The 23948-nt window shown below is 47.7% G+C and overlaps 1 protein-coding gene across 4 annotated transcripts in view; it reads right to left on the bottom strand.

Moving 5' to 3' along the window:
- SEC31B (SEC31 homolog B, COPII coat complex component) overlaps positions 1 to 23948 on the bottom strand; it is a 2991081-nt gene that overhangs the window by 2083473 nt on the left and 883660 nt on the right. For 3 of the 4 annotated variants that reach the window (XM_069610491.1, XM_069610490.1, XM_069610492.1), the window contains one exon: positions 6222 to 6364. The exons of the other annotated variant lie outside the window; for it this stretch is intronic. In XM_069610491.1, the coding sequence (XP_069466592.1) occupies positions 6222 to 6364 (143 nt within the window). The remainder of the gene's footprint in view (positions 1 to 6221; positions 6365 to 23948) is intronic. 4 annotated transcript variants of the gene reach the window in all.

The raw sequence follows: 23948 nt of genomic DNA, 5'->3' as shown, positions 1-23948 counted from the left end.
AAGCCATATCAAGATTCACAGGTGCTGGAATCCAATTATGCCCCAAATGCAGTGAGCCCAGGGCAGGAATGGCTCACATGTTCTGGGGCTGCCCAGTGATTAGGGAGTTCTGGTCACAAGTGAAGGAGAGAGTGGCCGGCGCAGACATCGAAGTTGAGGTGGACGAGCCTACGGCCTGTATCCTGGGCAGATATAGGCGAAACAGGAAGAACAAACCCCTAACCAAGCTCACAGATCTTATATACATAACGGCCAAAAGACGTATTGCCATGGGGTGGAAAAGCCCCAGAGGTCCGCATATGTCCCTATGGTGGGGAGACCTTACGAAGTGGATTACAGCTGAAACCGCGGCGTGGGAAATGGCTATGCATGTGCAGAGACTAGATTCCAGCGAGGAACTACACCATTGGGTTGCCCTGACGGTGCCCTTGCTCCACCCAGAGGTGGATGATAGTGAGCTGAGTGGAGAGGGTTGCCCGGACCTGGGCACGGACTCGAGAGGAACAGTGAACTAACCGTGGTCTCGTGGGTGGGGGGAGGGTGGGGTTGTGGTTATTACCTTGATATGCTTGACCAATCTCTAACGATATCGTTTTTTTGTTACCTCATGTATCAAACCAATAAAGAAATCTAAAAATAAAAAATACAAAAAAAGTACAAGCATATATGTACGTATCTTTACCCATATCTACACATATGGAAAGAAGCACAAATATATATATATTTGCGTATAAACATATATATATAGTCATTCCCGCTGGACGGAGCTTACCTCACTGATACAGATGGCGCAGGACTGCTCTTCCCATCTGCACATCGTTTGCATGCTGCCTTTCAAGGCAGAAATGGTGGGTAAACATGTGTGGCACTGACCAGGAGGCCGCTTGGCAAATGTCTGTCAGCGGAATCCCTGCCCACAGTGCCGCAGAGGACGACTTTGATCTCGTGGAATGAGCCCTCAGACGTCCTTCCAGCAGTTTTCCCGCCTTGGAGTGACAAAAAGCAATCGTCGACGAGACCAATCTAGCTAGTCCTTGTTTTGAGATTGCCTTTCCTCTCGTCGACGGGCCATAAACCACAAACAGTTGCTGCGTAGTTCTGAATTGCTGGGACCGATGAAGGTAGAATTTCAGAGCTCTCTTCACGTCCAAAGTATGGAGGGCTTTTTCCACAGCTAATGGAGTTGCGAAGAAGGTAGGTAGAACAATTGACGAATGTTTATGATAAACAGTAGGCACTTTCGGAATAAAATGAGGATTAGTCGACAGCACCACTTTGTCGTTAAAGAACCTCAAGTACGGTGGATCTATGACCAACGCTTGCATCTCCGAGAGCCGTCGAGCTGACATGATAGCTATTAGAAAATCCAACTTCCACGATCAGAACTTCATAGACGAGGAAGCCATCGGTTCGAAGGGAGCTTTCATTAGCCCCGCTCACACCAAGTTGAGACCCCATGTCGGTGGAAAGCGCTTAATCGGAGGGAATGTACGGAACAGACACCTCATGAAGTGCTTTATCAGCCTATCACTAAACAAGGGAGACGACTGCCTTTTCCTCGTGAACCTTGAGATGGCCACCAGGTGTACCTTTATCGACGAAAAAGACAATCCGCTCTCTGCCTAATGCAACAGATATGGTAGAATTGTTCCGGAGTTACATTCAAGGGGTGCAATCCTGGCTGGCTTTGACACCACCGACAGAATCTTCTACACTTGCATGCATACGATGTGTTCGTGGAAGGAGCTTGTGCGGCCTGCAGGATTCTCTGACAATCCGACGAAATGCTTAGGGCACCAAACTCCGAAAAGTCAGGAGCCAAGCTGTGAGATTGAGACTGTCCGGGTCGTGATGCCACAGTCCCTTTTTGTCCCGGGACAGGAGGTCTGCCGTTTTTTTCCGAAATGTTATCGGCTGCTCTACTGACAGTTGGAGCAGGTCGGAAAACCACGCTTGCCTCGGGCAATACAGAGCCACTAGGATGACCCGACAACTGTATCTGCGAATCCATTGTAGGGTCCTCCGTATGAGAGGAAATGGGGGAAAGGCGTAGAGAAACTTGTCCGTCCACGGGAAGGAGAAGGCTTCCCCCGGAGAGCCCTTATGTGGCCACCTGCTGGCATACTGTTCGCACTTTTTGTTCTCCTTCGTTGCAAAGAGATCTAGGGGGGGTTGCCCCCACTTCTCGAAGATCCTCGATAACTGAAGGCTGTCTATCTCCCTTTCGTGTACCTGGTCCATTTTTCTGCTGAGGGAATCCGCTGGTTCATTCCTTACTCCAGGGAGATGGTGAACTACGCTGGTTATATCATGCTTCAGAGCCCAATGCCATACCTTCTGAGCCTTGGTGGAAAGGGTTCCAGACCGCATGCCTCCTTTTTTTCTCAAGTAAAACATTGCTGTCGTGTTGTCTGTCAATATTCTCACTACTGAGCCTTTTGTGTGTTGCAGGAAAGATTTTAGGGCCCAGCGCACTGCCCTCAACTCCAGAACGTTGATGTGCAGGCGAGATTCCCTGGGAGACCACCGACCTTGTGTTTGGAGAGTACCTATATGTGCTCCCCAGCCCGTCAGGGACGCGGCTGTCACTATGGTCATGCGAAATTCCGGTTCCTGCAGGGGTACCCCCCTGGATAGGTTCTGAAAGCTCTGCCACCATCAAAGAGCTCGTAAGAGCTTGTCGTCGTCGACGATCAGTTTGTCTGACCAGAGACCTTGGATCTGGGTCCACCGATCCGCGAGGAACTCTTGAATTGGCCTCATGAACAGACGGCAGTTGTTCACCAGAGGAATGCAAGACGCCATAGCGCCCAGAATCGACATATATTTCCTCACCGACACTTTGGTATTGAACCTCCACTGACCTGCCATCCGATTGAGTCTGTGGATTCTGCCGACTGATGGTTTTACTAACCCCGACTGGGTTTCGAACTGTGCACCCAAGAACACCAAGTTTCTCGACTGAGTCAACAAAGACTTCTCGAAGTTTACTGCAAATCCCAGCAGTCGTACTAGCTGCATGGTGGCTTGCAAACTTGTTTGAGTTGCCATTGGAGAGGATCCTCTCACCAATCAGTCATCGAGGTACGGGTACACGTGATGGCCTTGCTTTCTCAACCAACCTGCAACTGGTGGTAAACATTTCATGAACGTCCTGGGAGAGGATTTTAGTCCAAACGGGAGCACTGTGAACTGGTAGTGAGTCCGTCCTACCACAAACCTTAGGCACTTTGTGTCGTCAATGCATTGGTATGTGGAAGTACACGCCCTGAAGATCCAGAGACGCCAGAAAGTCCCCTCCTTGGACAGACCGGATCACTTCCTGGAGTGTGAGCATCTTGAATGTTTGCCTTTTCAACATTTTGTTGAGGTCGCGAAGGTCGAGAATGGGACGCCATTTTCTGTTTGGATTTTTTACTACAAAGTATCGGGAATAAACCCCCTGACTCCTCTGTGTTGCATGGACCAATTCTATAGCCCCTTTTTGTAGCATAAGCACTACTTCCTGTTGCAACACGCTCAGGTGGGGTTGAGCCAAAAACGCTGGTGGAACATGCGGAGGGTTGCTCTTGAATTGCAGGAAGTGTCCAAGACTTACGGTGTCCAGCACCCACTGATCTGTGGTTATTTGCTCCCATTCGCAGACACAATGCGATACCCTGCCTCCCAGGACGTTCTGACGCCCGTCATTGTTGGTCTTTGGGCTTATCTCTCGACGACACCGAATAGCCAGTCTTCTTCCTGGAGGTCTGGTAGTCTCGGCAACGCTTCGCCGCTTGCGAGGCCCATCTGTAGCTCTGCGACGAGTACGTCGGCCTATTGAAAGGCCTGTCTTTTGATGCCGAGAATCGGGAGTTCCCTGATGCTCCCCTAAAGGGGCGAAAAGAACGAAAATTCCTTCCACTCTGGAGGGTACCCAAAGAACGCGCCGTGTCAGAGTCCTCCTTCATGCCCTTTAAGGCCTCATCCACCTTTTCGCCGAACAGAAGGTCTCCCTCAAAGGGCATATCCAGCACCTTGTATTGCACGTCAGTTCTAAAGTTGGTGCATTTTAGCCATGCTTGCCTCCGTAGAACCACCCCGCTGTTGACTTGTTTAAATCCTGATTCTGCGAGGTCCACAGTGATGTTAATAGAATAATTTGAGGCCTCCTCACCTTCTCGGACGAGTAACATAGCCGCTTTCCTATGTTCTTCTGGAAAATGCTCTAGTATAGGTGCCAACCGGTGCCACATCTCTCCATCATATCTGGCCATTATAGCCAGAGAGTTGGCGGCCTTTACTGTCATCGCCCCCACCGACAACACCTTCTTGCCAAAGGCATCATGTCTCCTGGCCTCGTTCTCCGGGGTGGGTCAAGCATTTGTGCTGGGACCTTGCTTTTCTCGCCGCCGACACTACTGAGTCTGAGGCTGGTTGGGAGGATAGACACTTGGGGGTGGATACTGGAGCCTTAAATTTCTTCTCCAGCCTACCTTTAATTTCGGGCTCCGAGAAAGGATGACGCATCGTCTGTAAACCCTCCTGCCACACATGATCCAGGATGGTCACCGAGAAAACCGACCTCCTTCTCTTCCTCATGTGGTCGAATAGAAAACAGTCTTTTTTCTCTTCCTCCTGAGCTAATCCAAACTCGGTACACGCTTTGCTCATCATGGCATGAAAAGACCCAATGTCGTCTGGGGGTGAGACGGTTGAGCTGGGCTCCTTGGGGGTTCGAATTCTGCCTCCGACTCCCAGGTTGGATCCCTAGAGGGGGACAACGAAACATCTGATAAGGACCCTCCTTCTGAGTCTGACAGCTCCCCTTTCTCCTGGCGTGCACCTGCGAGATCCTCACGCGTCTGTACAGCCGTCGACATAGTCGGAGTTGGCTGACGGGAAGGGCCAGGTTCGTCGACTGTCGATTTGGTCAGAGTTGCCACCTGAAGTAATCTTTCGTCCAATTTCTTTACAAGGTCTGCAATGTGGATAGAACTTCTAGTGATAGAACTGACTGCGGGTTAAGAAGAGGGGTTGTAACTGGAATATTAGTTCCACTGGAAAGAGTTAACTTGCTAACCCCTTGTAACCCGAGCTCTGCAGGCCCAGCTATCCTCTCACACTCCTCTTCCACAGAGGACACCGACAAGGCCGCCTCTTGCTGCAGCAAGGACTCCGGTAAAACCGGGTCGAATACCTCCGGTCGCCAGGCTTCCTGCGGGATCTCTGTTGACGAGGCTAAGGTTGGGCCAGCCGTCGTCGTAGCCACTATCTGTGGCATAACAATCGACGAAACCAACTGCGTCATTGGTAGTGAGGGAGTCGACGATCTCCCTGCCGTCGACGACGGTGGTGCCTGCGTAGTTCCTTGAGGCGTTCCCGCCTTTTATGAACTTGACCTGTGCTTCTCGGACTCTTTACTCGAGGATGATCTATGGTGATCACCTGAGGAGGAGGATTTCGACTTCTCCTTACTCTCCTTCTTAGACGATGGTGGTGATGAGGTTTTCTTCAGCGAAGACTCCCTTGCGGAATGGCTTTCCGACGACCCTTTCTCCGCCGGGCGTGTTTTCTTCACAGGGGGTTTGGCCGATGCCGAACGGCGTGGTGCCCCTGAGGATCTTGATGCCGAGGCCACTCTGTGCGTGGAGCCTACCTCCGAAGGCGGGTACGCACCCTCTCCATCGCTCAACCAGGCCACTAACCGCCGACTCCGGTCTTGAAGAGTCTTTTGGGAGAAGCCCTTACATATGTCGCACTTGTCTGCCGAGTGGTGAGGGTGTAGACAATATATGCAGTCCATATGTCCATCCCCCTCATGCACTTTCTTTAGCCTGCACGTAGCGCACGGGCGGAACAGAGCTTTTCCAGACATTAGGAAAAATAAAATGAACAACCTTGACAAAACAATAGATGACGAGGTGATCCCACTGCTTTGGAAGACGGTTGAAATATGAAGGGAGCCGCGGGGGCGGGGCATTTATACGGCCAAGTCCTATTGGGGCATGCGTGGACAGCCTCAAGAACGACGTGGTTAGGACACAAAAGTGTTGAAGTTTTCCTAGGGAAAAACGGCTTTATAAATGTAACGAGGGTTCCCAGTCTGACGACGGGGAATATTCTAAGCATGTGAATCCATGAAAGATCCAATGCTGGAGAATGTGTTATACGAATCATCTGCCCATTTTGCTGCCAATTCACCACGCATATGAAAGGTCTGGAATTGCAGTTGTTCGTACCTTGTGTGGCTCTCAAGCATTTTTAAAGGTGAGGTAGCAAATCGAAGATCCCATATCTGAATGACAGGCATGCGATCATCTTCAGAGGAGAGCACCAGCTGAGTTGGGACTTCTGGGTGCCACAACATTCCTGAACAATGCATCTGCGAATGACATGGCATACATAGAAATGTCATTTAACAAAATGTAAGGCTGTACATAGGTGAAAGACTTATTTACTTATTAGAGTTTTTGTACAGAGACAACACTCCTCCAGAACGATGCAGTGTGGTTTGCTTGACAAAAGGCAGAGTAGAATGATGAAAACACTCAGTTAGCTTTGGTAACAATATGGATCCTTTGGAACATTCCAAAAGCCAAGTGGTTGGCAGTGAGCCTGAATTATGATGCAAGACCATTCGCAATAGATTAAGCAAACAGCTCCCACATGGTTTATTGTACTCTTGCTTAACAACTACTGCTAGAAGGTGGACGTTGTTAACAAGATATTTGCTTTCATCATTAAATGGTACTAGAATACTTGAAAGATGCAAATATATGCTTTATGGCGCTACTTGGATGGAGTGTGGTGGATTATCTGGGAGGATAGCCGACCCGGTACCCATAGCGAGTAACTTCCTGAAAGTTGCACCTTGACTTGCTGTCCCATTCTGGGCAATAGGATACATTACTGACAGTATGGGTGGGGGTGTAGATATTGTTGGATCAATTGGGTAACTACAAACATCACGAAAGCAGATGCAATAAGTGTGGCGATGTGGTGGTGCAGAAGGTTTTGTACACGTGTTTATGACAACACAATCAATGTGCAGTCTGCACCATGATAAGTAAAATTGGACATCACATTTTAAGCTCAAGGTTATGACATGTGGGTTGGGTCCGTGTGGGTAGAGATGGCTATGTTGGATATTTTGTGATTGTGACCTACAGGTTATGAGGTGTGCGATGCATGTTGGAGAGTGTGCTAGTGCAGGAGGTCTTGAATACATGCTTATGGCAAACTAATCAATAATACAGTCAATACCATGATATTTTACACTACTTGGATGGAGTGTGGTGGAGTATCTGGGAGGATAGCTGACCCGGTACCTCACCTTAAGGATTATTTGAGGGCTGCATAATTGTCAAAACATGTGAAAGGTTTTGGCTGATGCACAAATATCGTGCTTGCAAGGTAACTATTTACTGCCTTCCTCAACGGATAATGTAGCATTTGCTTCGGGAACTAACACATTGTAAGCCTCATACTCAGGATATGCTAGGGGCATGGCCATTACGATCCACAAAACACTGTTTATCCGAGCAAAGGTAGTAGCCAACCATGATCGCTGGAGTGTGTGCTTAGTAGAATAACGGAGCAAAGGGTCCAGATCCTGCATGCATATTGTCCAAATGTGGATACACCAACCTCTTTTGAACACATCAGTGGAATGCTGTCCAAGTGACTAGATATGATCACAGTGAGGGTGGACAATTTTAATGTTGTGTGTGATACAAGAATAGAGTTCCTGTGGTGTTGCAAACAGCAGTGTGAAGGTCAGCCTTGTTGAAAAGTACTTTAATAGAAGAGCAAATTCTCCAGTAATGTTTTCTGATGGATGTTCCTCACACAAATTCCTCATCTTAGATGTCTTCTGAGTCCGCAGCACAATTTCAGAAGCAAACCTCTGACAGCTAGGGGGTGTCCTGTGACATCGAGTGTCCTCGACATCAGGTCAGGAAGTGACATCAAAGTGACTTGAGTTTCTCACTTTTTCCCCATTGTGCTCGATTGCTTAAGGAATTCAGACACTCCTCAACACAACCATATGACTTACAGGCTATACTGGGCAAATGGCAGAGAAAGAGGCTTAAGAAAAGCCAATTAGCTCTCAATCATCATGATAATGCCTTTATTCGTTGTTGTTCTTTAGGTACAAAGATAAAAAAACATTACAGAAGTCTAAAATAGTAACATAAAAGTATACAATAAAATGAACTCCCTTTCAATATCCAGTATCAAATACATAGATGACACAGGAATCAGTAAACCACATTAAAACAACCAGAACAAATACATAGTTACTAAAATAGCAATACACAACAGCGTGGAATGGTCCTCCTTGTTTCAGTTCATGGAGAAGATGGGATTGGGAGGCAACTATCTAAAAATGGTGCAGGCTAGCTATCAGGAACCAATGACACGGGTGACAGTGAACGGGACCATGTCAAACCCATTCAGACAGAGTAGGGGCACAAAACAAGGATGCCCCCTCTCCCTGTTACGAAACGCACTATACCTAGAACCCCTCCTACAAACAATACGGGAAAAAGATACCATACACGGCTTTCCCTTTGGAGGGAAACAGCATAAACTAGCAGCATTTGCCGACGACATGCAGCTTACATTAACTAACCCTCTAGAATTCATTAGGGCAAGTAGGGACTTATTAGAGACATTCGGGGAAGCATCAGGCCTGTGCATTAACATGGGTAAGTCGGAACTGATGAACCTAACCCTAGAAATGGTGGTCCGCAACAGAGTAAAAAACGAGACCCCATTTGTATGGTCACCAGGGGGAATTAGGTACCTTGGAGTCAAGATTACCCCGACACTTAAGGGCTGGCACGCAGCAAACTAGCTCCCCATATTGGAAGGAATAAAGAAAGACCTACATAAATAGCTTCCCCTACGGATCTCGTGGATGGGGAGGTTGGCCGCAGTTAAAATGGTCACAATGCCACAGCTGCTGTACCCATTTCAGGCCATCCCACAGGTAGTGCCGACGAAATCCTTCAGGGAGCTACACTCCCTGACAAATGAGTTCATTTGGGAAGGGAAGAGGGCAAAGATTAACAGACTCCTGCTGGAGGCCCCCAGGAGGGAGGGGGGGCTAGCCCTCCCAAACCTCAGACAGTACTATGAAGAAATACAGCTACGGGTCATTAGGCAGTGGCTACACGAAGGCGAGGAAAAGATTTGGGTAGGTATGGACAGGGCAGTGACGAAGCATAACCTAGAGGAGGTACTTTGGCTGCGGAAAAAACACAGACCTAAACATATGTATGAAAGTACTAGAACAAGCCTAATGGCAGAGAACAGGGATAGATTGTGAAAAAGAGGGGAATCACATCCTTCCCGTCTCCCTTCATACTTATCTTCAGTAATGGGGAATTCACACCTGGAGGAACTGAGAAAGGAGCGTTCAGCAAGTGGCAGGAGGGAGGATGCAAAAGAATGCGGGACATGTTTCAGGAGGGGGAGACTGTCTTTCACGGAGTGTAAAAACTCATTCGCAATTGACGAAGGGGAGAGGCTCAGATAAGCTCAGATAAGCTCAGTTACGCCGCTGGCTGCTTCAACCGGAAAACAAGAAAATGGCCTCCAGAGAGGTCACCACATTCGAGAAATTCTTAAGTGTCTAATGACTGGTCCAGGGGCTGATCTCCAATTTATACAGAATACTAGACGACGCAATCCCCAGGCAGCAATGGCCATACATGGCAAGATTGGAACAGACAATAGGGAGGGAAATCGAGAAGGAGTGGCAGAGGCTATAGAGGAAAATTCCTAAAATGGCCAAGGCCTCCCAGCTACAGGAAGCCTGGTATAAAGTACTATATGGGTGGCACTACACGCCGGCGCGTCTACACAGAATTTATCCAGGGGTTTCGGTAGAGTGTTGGAGAGGGTGCGGGGTGGAGGGCACAGCTGAGCACATGTGGTGGAGGTGTCCCAAAAGTGAACAATTTTCGGAGGAAGTGCGACAGGCACAAGATCAGGCATACAGGAAGGGTGGGAGTAGACCACCGGAACAGATTTTAATAGGTCTGAAGAAGGGGGCAGCGGGGGAACCCAACAACAGAGAAAAAGCAAGAGTAGTCATGACTTTGGCGGCAATCACACTAATTGCGCAGAGATGGAAACGCGCACACATACCGTCAATCCAAGACTGGCTAAGGAAAATATGGGACACAGTGGCCCTAGAATGGGCGACATACGCCATGAACGGGGAGGTACAGAAATCTGCAATGGACTGGGGAGAAATGCTAGCCTTCCTCAAAGATGACTACAGGGCGATGTGGTGCCCCCAATGCCTCAAACTGCTGGACTTGCAATGAACATACAGAATCTGCACAAGCGAAATCAGCACAGGAAAGGATGGAAAGATGCCCTGAGGGGCAGGATGGGAGTAGGGGTTGGTTGGGGATATGTTTTCCATGTTGTAAAATCAATAAAAAGATGTTTAAAAAGAAAATACCAATACAAGTGCACACTTTTGGCCCAATTAATTCACTATAAATTATCCAATTGATTTCAATACAAGGCTCCTCCGAATCCACTCTAAGTGGATACATTTTGCCACCCAATAGACCACATCCAAGTTGTCTGTGGAGTTACAAAAGACATGGCTTCATTCACAGTGCGCAAGATAACACACAAAAATAGGTTTCAAATATTTCATTCTCAGGTATTTGGAACCAGTGCAAAACATAAAATGGATCTGAGTCTCCACGCCAGTTCCACATACCGAACAAATATCAACATTAGATTTAATCCATGAACTAGTGAATTCATCCACTTTCAGGGTACTCCAGGTGTGTGCAAATTGAGGTTGGATAACATGTATTTTAGCTCACTTTATTTGGGGGCTAGGGTGGGATAGCGATGAGGAATCTGTTGCAGTCCCATCCATCAGAAAGAACATTACCAGAGGTAAGTAATTAGTTCTTCTAATGGATGGGTCCTCCCACGGATTTCTCATTTTAGAGGGACTCCCTGAAATAAAGCAGCTCTGCAGGTACATCAGGTGTCACAGGTAAGCACCTTTACTCCTTATCAAGTTACATTAAGCTGTTACATACGAAAACCCACTGACTCCCATCACCCAGGCTTACTCCTTCCATCTGCCTGGGCTGGAACTTCCCCACACCAACATTTGCTCGCTAACACAAACATTCTTACAGCATTCTCCCTGACAAGATACATTCCACACACCTAAACAAGTAGTTTACAACACTCCCATAGCAGTACTTGCCCCTTCATGGATGGAGAGAAAAGAGAGCTGTCCCAGGCATCCACGCAATAATGCTTAGAGAATGTGTGGATAGAACACCACGTTGCTGCTTTGTAAATGTCTTGCAGTTGGGACTCCCCTTTGAAAAGCTGAAGAGCTGTTATTCCCATAGTAGAATGAGCCTTAGTCCTTCTGGAAGTGATTGGCCTGCAATGCTGTAGAATTCTGAAATAGCCAATACAATCAATCAATCTTGGGAATGTTCGCTTCGAAATGACTTTTCCCATCTGGTGACCAGCGTATCCCATAAAAAGCTGGTTGTCAAACCTGAAGCTTCTTGTTCAGGAAATATAAAAGCTCAGGGTTCTTTTAGGGTCCAGTCTGTGAAGTCTCTCGTTAGAAGAACAAGGAGGAAGAAGTTAAAAAGATGAAATATTTATAGTTTGTCTTAGATGGAATTCTGTAACTACCTTGGGGAGGAAAGACTGTCTAACCCTAGGCGCCACTATCTGTGGGAGGAAAACAGTAAAAGGTGGTTTGGACAAAAGGGCCTGCAGCTTGCGCTGATGCAATGGCGGTCAGAAAGGTTTTCTTCCAAGACAGAAGCCTTATCGAGCAAGAATGCATTGGCTCGAATGGTGTGCCTATCAAAAAATTGAGCATCAAGTCCAGGTCCCATGCTGGCACCACGAAAGGTGTAGGAGCGAAATTGTTTGTCAGACATTTGAGGAACTGAATGACCAAAGGTACTGTAAAGAACAAACCTTGGTCAGGGGTCCTTTTGAAGATAGAAAGTTCTGCTAAGTACCCTTTGCTTGTCTCCACCTGGAGACCTAAACTATCAAGGTGCAACTAAAAGGAAAAGTACTGCAGCAATGTTGCATGTTAAAGGGTCCAATGCTCTAGCTATACCAGCTGTGAAATGTCTTCTATCGTCAGCAGTAAAGAGCCTTTGTTGCTGGTCTTTCGCAGAGAGCAAAAATTCCAAGATGTCCTCCGGAAAGTCCCAATCTGTACCTGAAGGTCCAGAAGGTCTGGGCACAACATCTTCCTGGCCCAATCCAGGGCAATCAGGATCATTGTTGCACCAAACCTCCTCTACCTCCTGATGTTGTTTGATATGACATGAATTGGCAAAACCTATAGCAGTGAATAATTCCAGTCCACCATGAAAGCCTCCCCCACTGCACTCTTGGGAGAAATTCCCTGGAGCAGAACAGCATGCTCTTCCTGCTGGAGCTGGATGCAAACAAATCCACTTGAAGGGTTCCCCCGAGGGCGAAGATCTCAGCAAGGGTTTCCCTGCTCAGGATGTTCGCCACAGTGTTCTCCTTCCCAGCCAGATAAATTGACAAACTTTCTCACCCCCAAAACCATAGTTGCACTGCCCTTCTGCACAGTGGTAGTGATTCCCCTAGTCCCCCTCTTTTGTTGAGGTAGTAAATGGCCACTGTGCTGCCCATCATGATCAGGAGCGTTTTCCCCTGTATTGCAGGTAAAAAGGCCATCAGTGCCAGTCGAATAGGCTGCAACTGAAAAAGGTTTATGTGGAGGTGCACCTCAGCTGAAGACCATAGTCCATTCACCTTGAGTTCATTCAGGTGTGCGCCCCAGCCCTTCAGCAAGGTATATGTTACTATGGTCACATCCAACCAGGGTTGACAAAGGGGTCCCCCCTTCATCAGGTTCTCCTAGTTGGACCACCATCAAAGGCAAGCCCGTCTGTCTGTCCGAGCCTGGACCAGCCAGCAGGACAACACCCCCTGGACTAGGACTCCCAAGGTCTCAATCATTGCGTTCACAGATTTTAGAGCTTGCCACTCCCCTCCACCCCCCCCCCCCTTTACTAAATTCTAAATTTCCCAATGGTTTTTCACCCTAGCCATGCCATACTTACGAACCATTTACCTGATTTTAAGTGCATAACTGAAACTTGGCTTTATGCTGCATCGGCTCCTGCCTTAGTTGAGCTTCTCCCTAATAAATTATATATTTTACAATTGGATCGTGCTGCTGCTGGCCCTGGAGGGGGTGCAGATATTATTTTTAATTCCCTCTTTCCTGGAGCCTTATTGCCCTTTAACCATAGTATTAAAATGGAGGCCCTTTTGGCCCGCTTCACTATTACCCCCACAGTATCAATATATTTTCTGGTTGTATACTGCCCTCTGGGTTTTGACCCTTTATTCTGCAATCATTTTTTGGGGCTTGCAGCTGATCTGCAACTCTGCCATTCTTGTCTCATAATTACTGGTGATTTCAATTTGAAATGTAACAATTGTTCAGACTCTAAAACCCAGAGATTTGTTCAGTCTACGGACGAACTTGCCCTTCCGCAGCAAGTATCTGGCCCAACTCATCTCTTAGCCAGCACACTTGACTTACTTTTCTCTGTTGTTGCTTAATCTACAATATTTCCTGCCCTCCCTATTGTGCGGTCAGACCATTTTCTGATTCCTTTCTCTTGGAACCTCCCTTATCTGGCCACAGCCATAACCAAGCCATGCTTTCGACGTGATTGGCGTTTGGTCTCCCTGGAGACAATATCTAACTCTGTTGAGGTGTCCTGTTTAGATAGCCCAGCTATAGATCTTGAGACCATTGCCCAGGTATTCCACTTTGTTGCCGACGCCCTGGCTCCACTCACCTTACTCAAGCCTAAAGTCCAGATCTTGCAGCCCTGGCATTGGGTTCAACTTCATGCACTTCACCTTCTATGTAGAAAATTGGAACGTAAGTGGCGTAGTAAATAAACCGGGCCGACAAGGCCATTTTTTCCTCTGCACTAAGCAGTTATCATAAAGCCATACACACTGCTAAATGCTCTTACATTTCCAAACGGGTCGATAAGTCAATTCAGTTGCCTAAAGAGCCGTTTAAGGTTGCCCGCTCCTTATCTTCTGCTCTGTCAGAACCCGTCTTGCCTTCTCAGTCCTTATGCGTCTCCTGCTCTACTATTTTGTAGAGAAAATCGATAAAATTTGTCAACTATTGGCTCATCGGGGTCTCATCTTTCAGCTCCTGTGGGTGGAACTTGCATACCTCTTCCCACAACACTTTGGGTTACATTTGCCGTTTTCACCATGGCAGATATTTCATCAGCTGTTCTTAAATTGAAATCTTCCTCCCCTATTCCTCTGGCTACTGTGAGACATTCTGCCTTGTATCTTTCCGTTGATTACTGCTGCTGTCAACATTTCCTTTTCCTCAGTGCTGAGCCAGTCTTCCCTTAAACACACAGTGGTGATCTCCCTATTAAAAAAGAATCTACACTGGATCCAGCTGTTCCTGCTAACTATCGACCCATCTCTCTTCTCCCTTTTGTAATGAAACTTCCAGAAACCGTAGTTGACCCCCTTCTCCGTTCCTTTCTTGAAAAATCATCCGTCTTCCACCATGGTCGGGGCACAGAAAGCATGTTAGTCTTGGTGGTTGTTGATCTTGCACTTTTGCACGATAAAGGCGGGATCAGAGCTTTGTTGCTCCTTGATCTCTGCTGCATTGGACACCACTGAGCACACGGTTCTACTCAATCGCCTCGGCTGGCATTTCTGGTAATGTTCTCTCTTGGTTCTCCTCTTTTCTATCTGATAGGACTAAATCTCTCTTTGCCTCCTTTCCGTTGTTCACCCACCTCACTTTCACGTGGTGTCCCCCAGGGTTTGGAAACTTTACCCTGTTCTGTTCCAATGCCCATATCCAACCGCTGACTGAGATCATTTCCACCCACGACTTCAGTTGTTATTCTTAGGTTGACGACACCAAAATCTTGGTTCGTTTAGATCTTTCCGCTCAGGACACTGCAACCCAATTTCGGGGTTGTCTAGAGGGTGTGGGAGAATGTCAGCTAACTGGCTTAAACTGAAATGTGGGTATTCCAAAGCGGACTGTATTAGGATATGGAACAAGTTGCTGGGGCTTATGGAACAAGTTGCCTTACTAATGCCCTATAAGTATAGTGAATGGGGCTTATTTGTGGACAAAGAGATTCCACTCCATCTATAGATTTAAACCACATTTAACAGAATCCAATTTGTGGATCCATTTCTGTTCGAGCTTTCACTGTTTTAGGATCCACAAATTGGATTCTGTTAAATGTGGTTTAAATCTTCATATCGAGTGGAATCTCTTTGTCCACAAATAAGCCCCATTCACTATACTTAGAGGGCATTAGTAAGGCAACTTGTTCCATCTCCTAATACAGTCCGCTTTGGAACACCCACATTTCACCTCATCTATACCGGATACAGAACACACACAGCTATATTTGAGGGCCATGGGTACGACTAGAAGTTTAATACCCCCTTTAAAAATACTCATCCTTGAAGATAATCATGAATGAGGTTGGCTGCTGTCTGTGTCAGCCCATACATTGTGGGTTTGGCATATATAGACTTAAACATACTGTTTTATTTTTCATACTTATGGCACACAATAAATATCTTAGAACGGCTGACGAACTAAACCCTAGGGGTATATAAGGCCTCGGCGGTAACTGATACATATCACGTATGTCCTCCTCCCCGTTCAACAACATTTACACACTAATATACTGAAACATCTATGGGTCAACTAACTTTCCTGACACTCCAAAATGGCCGCCACATTATTCCACAAGTGTCCGCCGCAGATACTCTGCCGCGATGACATCAACACGCTAATTGTCAGATATATGAGGCAGGTCATGTGACCGAATAGGAATCCCTTGCATCTGCATACGGACTGTGAAATGCCATAACCGTGTTGGAATACAAGTGCGTCCTTGCTAGGCAATTACTGCTCAATTTAGTGAGTCGTTAACACACGTAGGATAATATTTATGGCTCTAACACACAGCGTTTTTTTGTAATTAATCCCCACAGAACGCTCGAACTACAAGAGCATCCGGCGAGAGAGCTTCTTAAACTAACCTCGCAATAGGAAGCATTTTTCATGTACCAACCTGAAAAAATATACCTGGGAAACACACCCATACGGGCTTAGAAGAAAGATGAAGGTAGGAGAAAATATACACTCTACTCGAATTTCAGTATAGCAACTGCTTTAACTGATACATATGGTCAATAGTCCCTTTACATGTCGTTCTAAATGCAGCTAGATATGGTTCCGAACAATCCAGCTGAACTATGATTTATCCCTCTGTCAACATGGGCACATCCTATGCATTGAAAACAGACATCGCCCCCAAACCTCTCGGAGTATCTGTCTAGAGAAAACATTAAGGTACGATTATTGCTAGAGACTATTAATAATCAGACACATAATATAACTTTTTGTCTCCTGTTGATTCCATCAACTTTCTCGTGCTCCATATTTCGGAGCATGTAATAAATTAATTTTTTGTAAAATAATTGAAACACTATCAGTCTAACCAAAGAAGAAAAGCATACAAGGACAAACGAGTTGTGTCCAAACAACATAAAGTGGTATATAGATTATTGAATATTGATATATCTAGGATGCACATGAAATATTGTGTCAAAGAGTTGGAAATATTAAGAAAAATGAGACAGCATTTTAAACTATCATCCGTAATGGAGCCGGTTTTGTAAGAGATTTTGTTTGTGTTTTTGTTTAGATACACTGGCTAATACAAAGCATTCCTTGTGAAAAACACGACATCTAACACCAGTTGTCTTCTGGGTGTCCTGACGAAAGCCTTAACTGGACGACTAGACGTCCATGCTACAACAAGTCAATACGTATCACCTTGCGGTTTTACGTATCTAAGGCTGGAAACAGAGTCATTTCTGTCGACACTTCCCCCATAGGGGCCTCTTTGCGAAATTATAAACAAATGCCCGCTATTGGGAGTCACTTTGTTTTACTAACACCACTTGAAATTAGCAATGGGCTTGATTGAACTTTGACAATTGCTAATATTTTAATGTCTTTGAATACAGTGTTCGACTCATTGTTGTTGTATGTTATATACTGACTTTTTAAATAACTGGACTCTTTGTGGTCCTTGCTTTTTAGCAAATAATAAAATTGAATATATTTTTGCAATACCTGCCGTCGCACATATCTTGTGATATATGTTCCCACACAAGACTTTGATTCACAGTTGCCTCATGTTAATCTAATTTTCCAGCCTATACTTGTGACATCAATAGGTAGCTTGTTTTTGGGACATCCCTGTGTTGCTCTGGTGTTGGTGGTGGGCAATCCTTCTGGGCGGCCCTCTGGATGTCTGCTTTCTGGTCCCACCAGTCTTGGTCCTTGTCCTACTCCTGTCTTATCGTTGAAGGATTTGGGCATAAAAATATCCTGTCAGCCAACCTCCAGATGGGCGCCATTTGTCAGGGAGAACACATTCAATTGAAAGCCTTGTGTAAAATCTTTATCTTCGCTTTCAATCTCATGCTGCAGTTGCGTCCTGGCACAGCCCGCCTATCTATTGCAACGCCTGCAAGTGCTGCAAAATACGGCAGCCAGAGTTGGCACCCTTTTCCCAGGCGTGCCCATATCTCTCCAGTGCTTCACCTTCTTCACAGACTTCCTGTGGCTAAACAAGTGCATTTTAAGTCACTTTGTCTAGTCTACCGGGCTATCTGTGGTTGTGGAGCAGAATACCTACAGGTAAAATTGCGACCATATGTCCCGGCGCAGGCACTGTGCTCTGCTGAGGCTTGCTTTATTTCTGTACCTCGTTTTAGGCCTCGCGGCATTGGCTGCCGTTCCTTCTCAGTGGCTACCGCTGAGCTCTGGAATTCCATCCCCCAGAAATTGAGAGCTACTGAACATCACCTTATGTTTCACCGGTCACTGAAAACCTATCTTTTCAAGTGGTCACTTGCTCTCCATTTCCCACATCACAGTATGCCAAGATGCCTTTATTGGCGACTGTGCACTCTATTATAAATAAAGTTTAACATAACATAAAAGAAGGTCCTATTAGATCCTGGTCGGGACTTGTAACATATCCGTCATGTTGCCCAAGAACTGTGACCACTGAGATCTGAGAGCCCACTGTACGGATCTCATCCTCAGCCTGGATGCTAGGAGGCCCAGCAACCTTACAATGTCAATAGCCGGTAATGCTTGGCCATTATGGAATTTGGAGATCATCTTCGGGTTATTGGAAGCTATGTCCCCTGGGCGAAAAGCCTTACTTTTGGATGAGTTCAGGACTGAGCCGATGAACTGGAGCGTTTAAAAAGGTGTCATCTAGGACTTCTTGAAATTGAGGGCGAAGCCCAGCTTGTGCAGGAAGTGGCAGATATGACAGACAAAATTGGGCTTGCTCTTCCGAGCAGGCCCCGATGAGCCAGTCGTCCAAATAAGGGAATACATGAATCCCTTCCCTTCGCAGACTGGCTGCCCCCACTGACATCAGTTTGGTGAAGGCCCTCATGGCAGAGGTGAGCGTGAATGGCAATACTTTGAATTGTTAATGCGTTCTGCCATCCATGACTCCTGGGTACTTCCTATGCTTAGGATAAACGGGCACATGGAAGTAAACATCCTGAAGATCTAATGACACCAGTCATTCCTGGCACTCCAGAGCCTGGAAGATCTGCGAAAGAGTTACCATCTTGAATTTGTTTTTCCTGAGGAACTTGTTCAGAGCGCCTCAGGTCCAAGATGAGTCACGGTCTCACGTCCTCCTTTGGGACTAAAGTAGAGGGCATACCATCCCGGATGCCTTTACCATTTGGGAAAGACATTCTATTGCACCATTCTGCACAAGGCAAAAAATATCCTGCTGCAGTAGAGGGGCTCCAGGACCCCCCTTGTTTTTTGCCTAATTTAAACAACTTTGGGTCTCACACTAAGTTACTAAGGGAATCCAGACGAGGACCGCTTGTTCACTATTCTTAGAGATGCAAAGCTCCACCCTACTGAGGAGGTCCAACCGGACAAACACGTGTCTGGGGTTGGTGTTCGTACTCTTGCTCAGGGGAGGATTGCCTAGCATTTTGGTGCTTGACTGCCCTATGGCAGGACACATACTGATATGTCCCATGTGATTTTGGATATTTCTCCTCTGTGAATGACAGAGACCTAAAGAATCTGGGTAAGGCTCTCATAACCGGGACTCATGTCCGGCAGAGGGACTCCCAGGACCCTCCTCGTTTTTTGCTTAATAGATCAGTTGCAGCAAGGAGCTACGATGAGAGGCAAAAACCAGGCTGAATACTTGCTGGCTGATGAGGCATACGCTGACAGGCTATGCACATATGTCCTACAATTGTATAAAGAGGCACACGCCAACGGCACCCTACCTCCTAAACAGAATAATTGTATTACTAATATGCTCAATGCCTGTTGTGGCAAATCCAAGGAATTAGTCTCCTCTCCCCAAGGGGGGGCCACTCCCTTTGGGCCTAGGGAGGTGAGCCCGCGCTAATCATAGTATCCCGAGGGGAAAGGGCACGCAGGATCCCCTTTGGAGGACAGGCCATTCTTTAACAGGGATATGGGTTAATCTCCCTTGTCTCAGGAAGCTAATATCTTTATGCGCTATATAGGAATTGCACAAAACAATGATGTGAATATTCATAGCAAAGTAGCTGGTTTGGTTTCTGGCCCTTTACTGTTTCCAACCTTTCATGAAGCGCTAGACCAATTGAGTGCTCCATCTCCTTACAGGGAGGAACATGAAGGTGCTGCGAGACCGAAAAAAGGGTGCAGGAGAGAGATGGAAGCCTGCGGAGCAACGCCGAGGAGGGCCCGTCCTCTGAGGCACAGCCAGCAAGCAGTCCCACTCAGATTGCGTAGAGCGTGGAGGAGGGAGTAAACCAGCAGTGACCTGCTATCTGGAAGACAGAGGTAGCTGGAGAAAAGTGATGCGACCGCACAGAAAGTGGTTGACCGGCATCTGCTGGAACCAAGGCCAAAGTCCCATCACAAACTGATGGGAGGCACCGACACCCGCCCTTGGACGGGGGTGGGGGGTAAACCGACGAGAAGCCAGAACCACACTTCTGCATCTGGCAAGGACAGTGCCTCCCCTCAGGGACGCCGCTGCTGCAAACCAGGTATGCAGTACATCCAGGGAACCTGGAGGAGGGCGGACGGGCCCGGCTAAAACCAAAGAAGGGGTGAAGAACCAAACAGCCCAAAAGGGGCTGAGGAACCAGATAGTCCAAGATGTTGCGAGAATCCATATACCCAATGCATGGGGTGAGAAGTTAAATAGCCCAAGAGGGTCTGAGAAATCCAAGAGTACACAAAGGGCTGAGAAACCAGATAGCCCATGAGGGGATGAAAGGCCAGATACTCTAAGAGGGGGTTTGAAACCCGAGAACCTTGCTGAGAAGTCTTTTCTAGTCTAGAGACAGTACAGTGGGGCTAGAACCCAGCCAAGAGCATATCATTTGGGCAGAAGGCCCTTAGGACATGTTTAATGTTGCGTCAGATGTTTTTCCTTTTGAGTGATAATTCCAGGAATCAGGCTAGCTTAGGTTTGTAGTTGGCGGGCAGACTATTTTCTATAACATACTGACGTGCACTCTTTTGAACTCTTTCAGCGTAGGGACCAGAAGCATAGGGTTACTATGGGGGGTTTGGCACATAAATAAAACAATCGCTCTACAAAATTACAATGAGGAATGTGCATCTGCTTATTCTGACTTACCACACCAGTCTCTGATACCAAAATCAAGGAGGTGATGTTTGAGAACAAGGATCAGGGCAGAAGCCCTTTCCCGGTCTGCATTTAGTTTAAGATTGCCCACATTGAGAGTGCACCGGCACACCAAAACCTAGTGGATTGCTTACCGGGGCCCGTGGCGGTGCTGTGGAGTGCTGGGTTAAGCTGACGGCGGCAGTTGTGGGAGCTGCGGGGGTGCACTCTGTGTGCATGCCGCTGAGGTTGGGGGGGAGAATGGTATGGGCATTGCAGCGTGTTACAGCTGCAGGCTGCTTTCCTCTGAATGCTCGGAGAGGGACACTCTTCCCCACCCCCCCACCATCCTGCAAGGCACAAACGCTCCAGCTCTGGTATTGGAGCCGCTGTCTTGGCCGAGGACTGGGACGCCAAGGTTCCAGGGGACACAGCGGTCGCCGGGAGAACTATATGACAGGACATGGGCAGGCTTTTTTGCTGCACTTGAAGGTGGCTCAATGCTCCGGAGCCAGAAGAAGTGGATCAAGGAATTGGAGGCAACACTGTGCCTGTCGCAGTGAACTGCATGCAACCCGCCAGAGAGCCCCGGAATCCCACGTATAGTTGGGCCACAGAGGTGGTGAGGGGGCGGAGCACAGAGCAGATAGGCCAATTTACTCTTCACATCTCAACCTCTCTTGCTCCAGGTCCGCTGTTAAAAGACTGGAGGATAGATGGGGGCCTGACTGTCTCAGAGAGTTTGCCCAGGGACCAACTGTGAGATAGAAAGGCAAGGGGCATGGCATCTGGAAAGGGGAACACAAGCACCACGGAAGACACTGACTTTTTTGCTCCTCAAGGTGGGCAACGTAACCTGGAGAAGCCTGTGCCACAGGACCCCAACATGGCTGCGCTGGGGCAAATTGAGCAGTCTATGTCGCGTCTGAGGGAAAGCTCGACAAATTGACGGGAAAAAGTGCCTCAATTAGAAACAAGGACTTCCACCCTAGAGTTGAAGATCACTGAGTTAAACAAACAATGCACGCAGGCCCTCCCTCTTTTCCAGAAGCTTGGTTGAGAAATGGAGTCAATGGTGAAAGGTTGTAGGGTGACATAACAGGCTTGAATTTCTGAAAAATACAATGGAGGCATCACAACTGCACGTTATCGGTCTACCACAGGGTGCAGAGGTCGAGGACGCCATAGGCTTTGTGTCGAAATGGCTCCCTAAGCAACTTGATTTCGATGTAGACGACCCTATCTATGTCGACAGATGCTATAGGCTCAGAACAGCTGGAACCAAAGCAAATCTGGTATCAGAAGTGGACTCTATGCAGTTGGTGTGTCTGAGTGATTCCCGTGATAGAGACAGGATTGTGAAGGCGGCAGCAGCCAAGAAATTAGTGGATTACCAGGGCCAAAGGAGCCACTTTTCCCCCAAAATCTCTCCAGTTACCGACAGGAAAAGAAGGGCCCTCAATGTTTCAAAGAAAGCTTTTCTTGAGCATGGCGTCAAAACAGGCCTGCTCCATCCGGCCAAGCGGAGGGTGACCCTGCAAGGGAACGAGTACCTCTTTTGGGACAAGGAAAGGAAGGGGCAGAGAAACTTTTGAAAACTATACCCACCATGAAACCATCGGACGGGGGGTACTGGATGAAGGGTTTGGAGCAAATGGCTAATTGTTTCCCATATCCTGCCTTTATTTGAGCTAGGTCTCTTCCCATATAATATGTTTGGTCTCGGCAGTATGTCTCCAGAATGTTAATGCTACCCACTTACTTAGTGTTTGTTTTTCCAGGCCTTTAGAGTATTTTACCTCGTACTGTGCCTCATATGGACTGGTATCAATCTGTTGTACTCTCCATGACATATTCTAGACACCACGTGTTATTGGCATTGGCCGCCAGAGTTAAGACCAAGTGTCCACCCCTCCTCCCCCTGCTGAATGTGGACTGGCAAAGTTGCTACCTCATAAGACTTAGTTGTGGCTCTTGGTTGCGGTTGTATGTTGTTGGTGCTCCCTACTTCTCTAGCTTTGTATTGTTTTTTACAAGGTTAAAATGGATTAAAAAAAACTTTTTAAAGGGTGGAGGGGCGCTAGAGATCCCGAGAAAGATGGCCACAGGCTAACTTTGCTCCTGCAAGCGACGGAGCAGAAATGCTGAAAACAAAGTCCAAAATGCAATAAGCGCAACGAAACCGGAGGAATCAGCAGCCTGCAGTCACCAGGATCAGGAGGGTACAAGATTGAAAGGAAACGGTGCAGAGGACCCGCAGCTGGCAGCAGACGGCCTCTCATGGAGCCCCTGCGCAAAACGAGATGCAGCCTGCCAAAAGAAATACTTGCAGACTCCAGGGGACGCACCGTGGAACCCAAACCCTGTGCCAAGAGTGCAGATAAGTAACACATAGCGCAGCACAGGGCAGGCATATCTGTCCCTACGACACAAGCGAACGCCTGCCAACCAGGGATCGCCCCGACACTGCCGAGGTGAACTCACATCGGCGAGGGAGAACTGTAAAGAGGAGAGCACCGAGACACACTCGGGCGCCAGGGCCCGGCGGCAGAGGCTGCAGCCAGAGAAACAAGCTGGGGCACTAGCCGCCCACTGCAAACCAGGAGGAGCAGGACAACTGATGCACCAAATTGGGTAGCCTCAGTGCCCAGAGAAAAAGGAGAGGCGATACCCGTGTGGGTGCGTGCAGCCCCCTCTGAAATGCCAGCCCTCACCGGGGGCCAAAGCAGACTGGCGCAGCATCCGGATCGGGCCGTAGCCCAAAACAAGTAAGCAGAGTGTGGTGGGGGGAATAGAGGGAAATCGTCCAGCGGGGGGAGAGCCAGCAATGAATCTACAAGCATCCGCTGGCATAGCGGATCACCTCCACATACCCACACCTGCCAAAAACGGAGAGCGCAGATTCTCTGCCATACGGACGGGAACTGAGGGATGACAAAGGCGGCGCGCACCCATGGGAAGCAACCAGCTGACCCCCCAATGAGCAGTGGGGGGCCATAAACAGGAAGGGCAAGATAAGGCACACACCAACTGCAACATAAACTGCCGAGGCCTGGCAAACACCGAACTCAGCCAACAACAACGACCCACAGCTAACGGGCTCTCAGCAAGGCATAGCGACTCACAGTGGTGGCACTTAGCCACAGTCAGCACCAACCC

Source organism: Ambystoma mexicanum, chromosome 8, assembly GCF_040938575.1.
Source record: "Ambystoma mexicanum isolate Mex_15411 chromosome 8, UKY_AmexF1_1, whole genome shotgun sequence".
NCBI classification, from domain to species: Eukaryota; Metazoa; Chordata; class Amphibia; order Caudata; family Ambystomatidae; genus Ambystoma; species Ambystoma mexicanum.
This window is presented reverse-complemented; position numbering and strand designations above follow the sequence as displayed.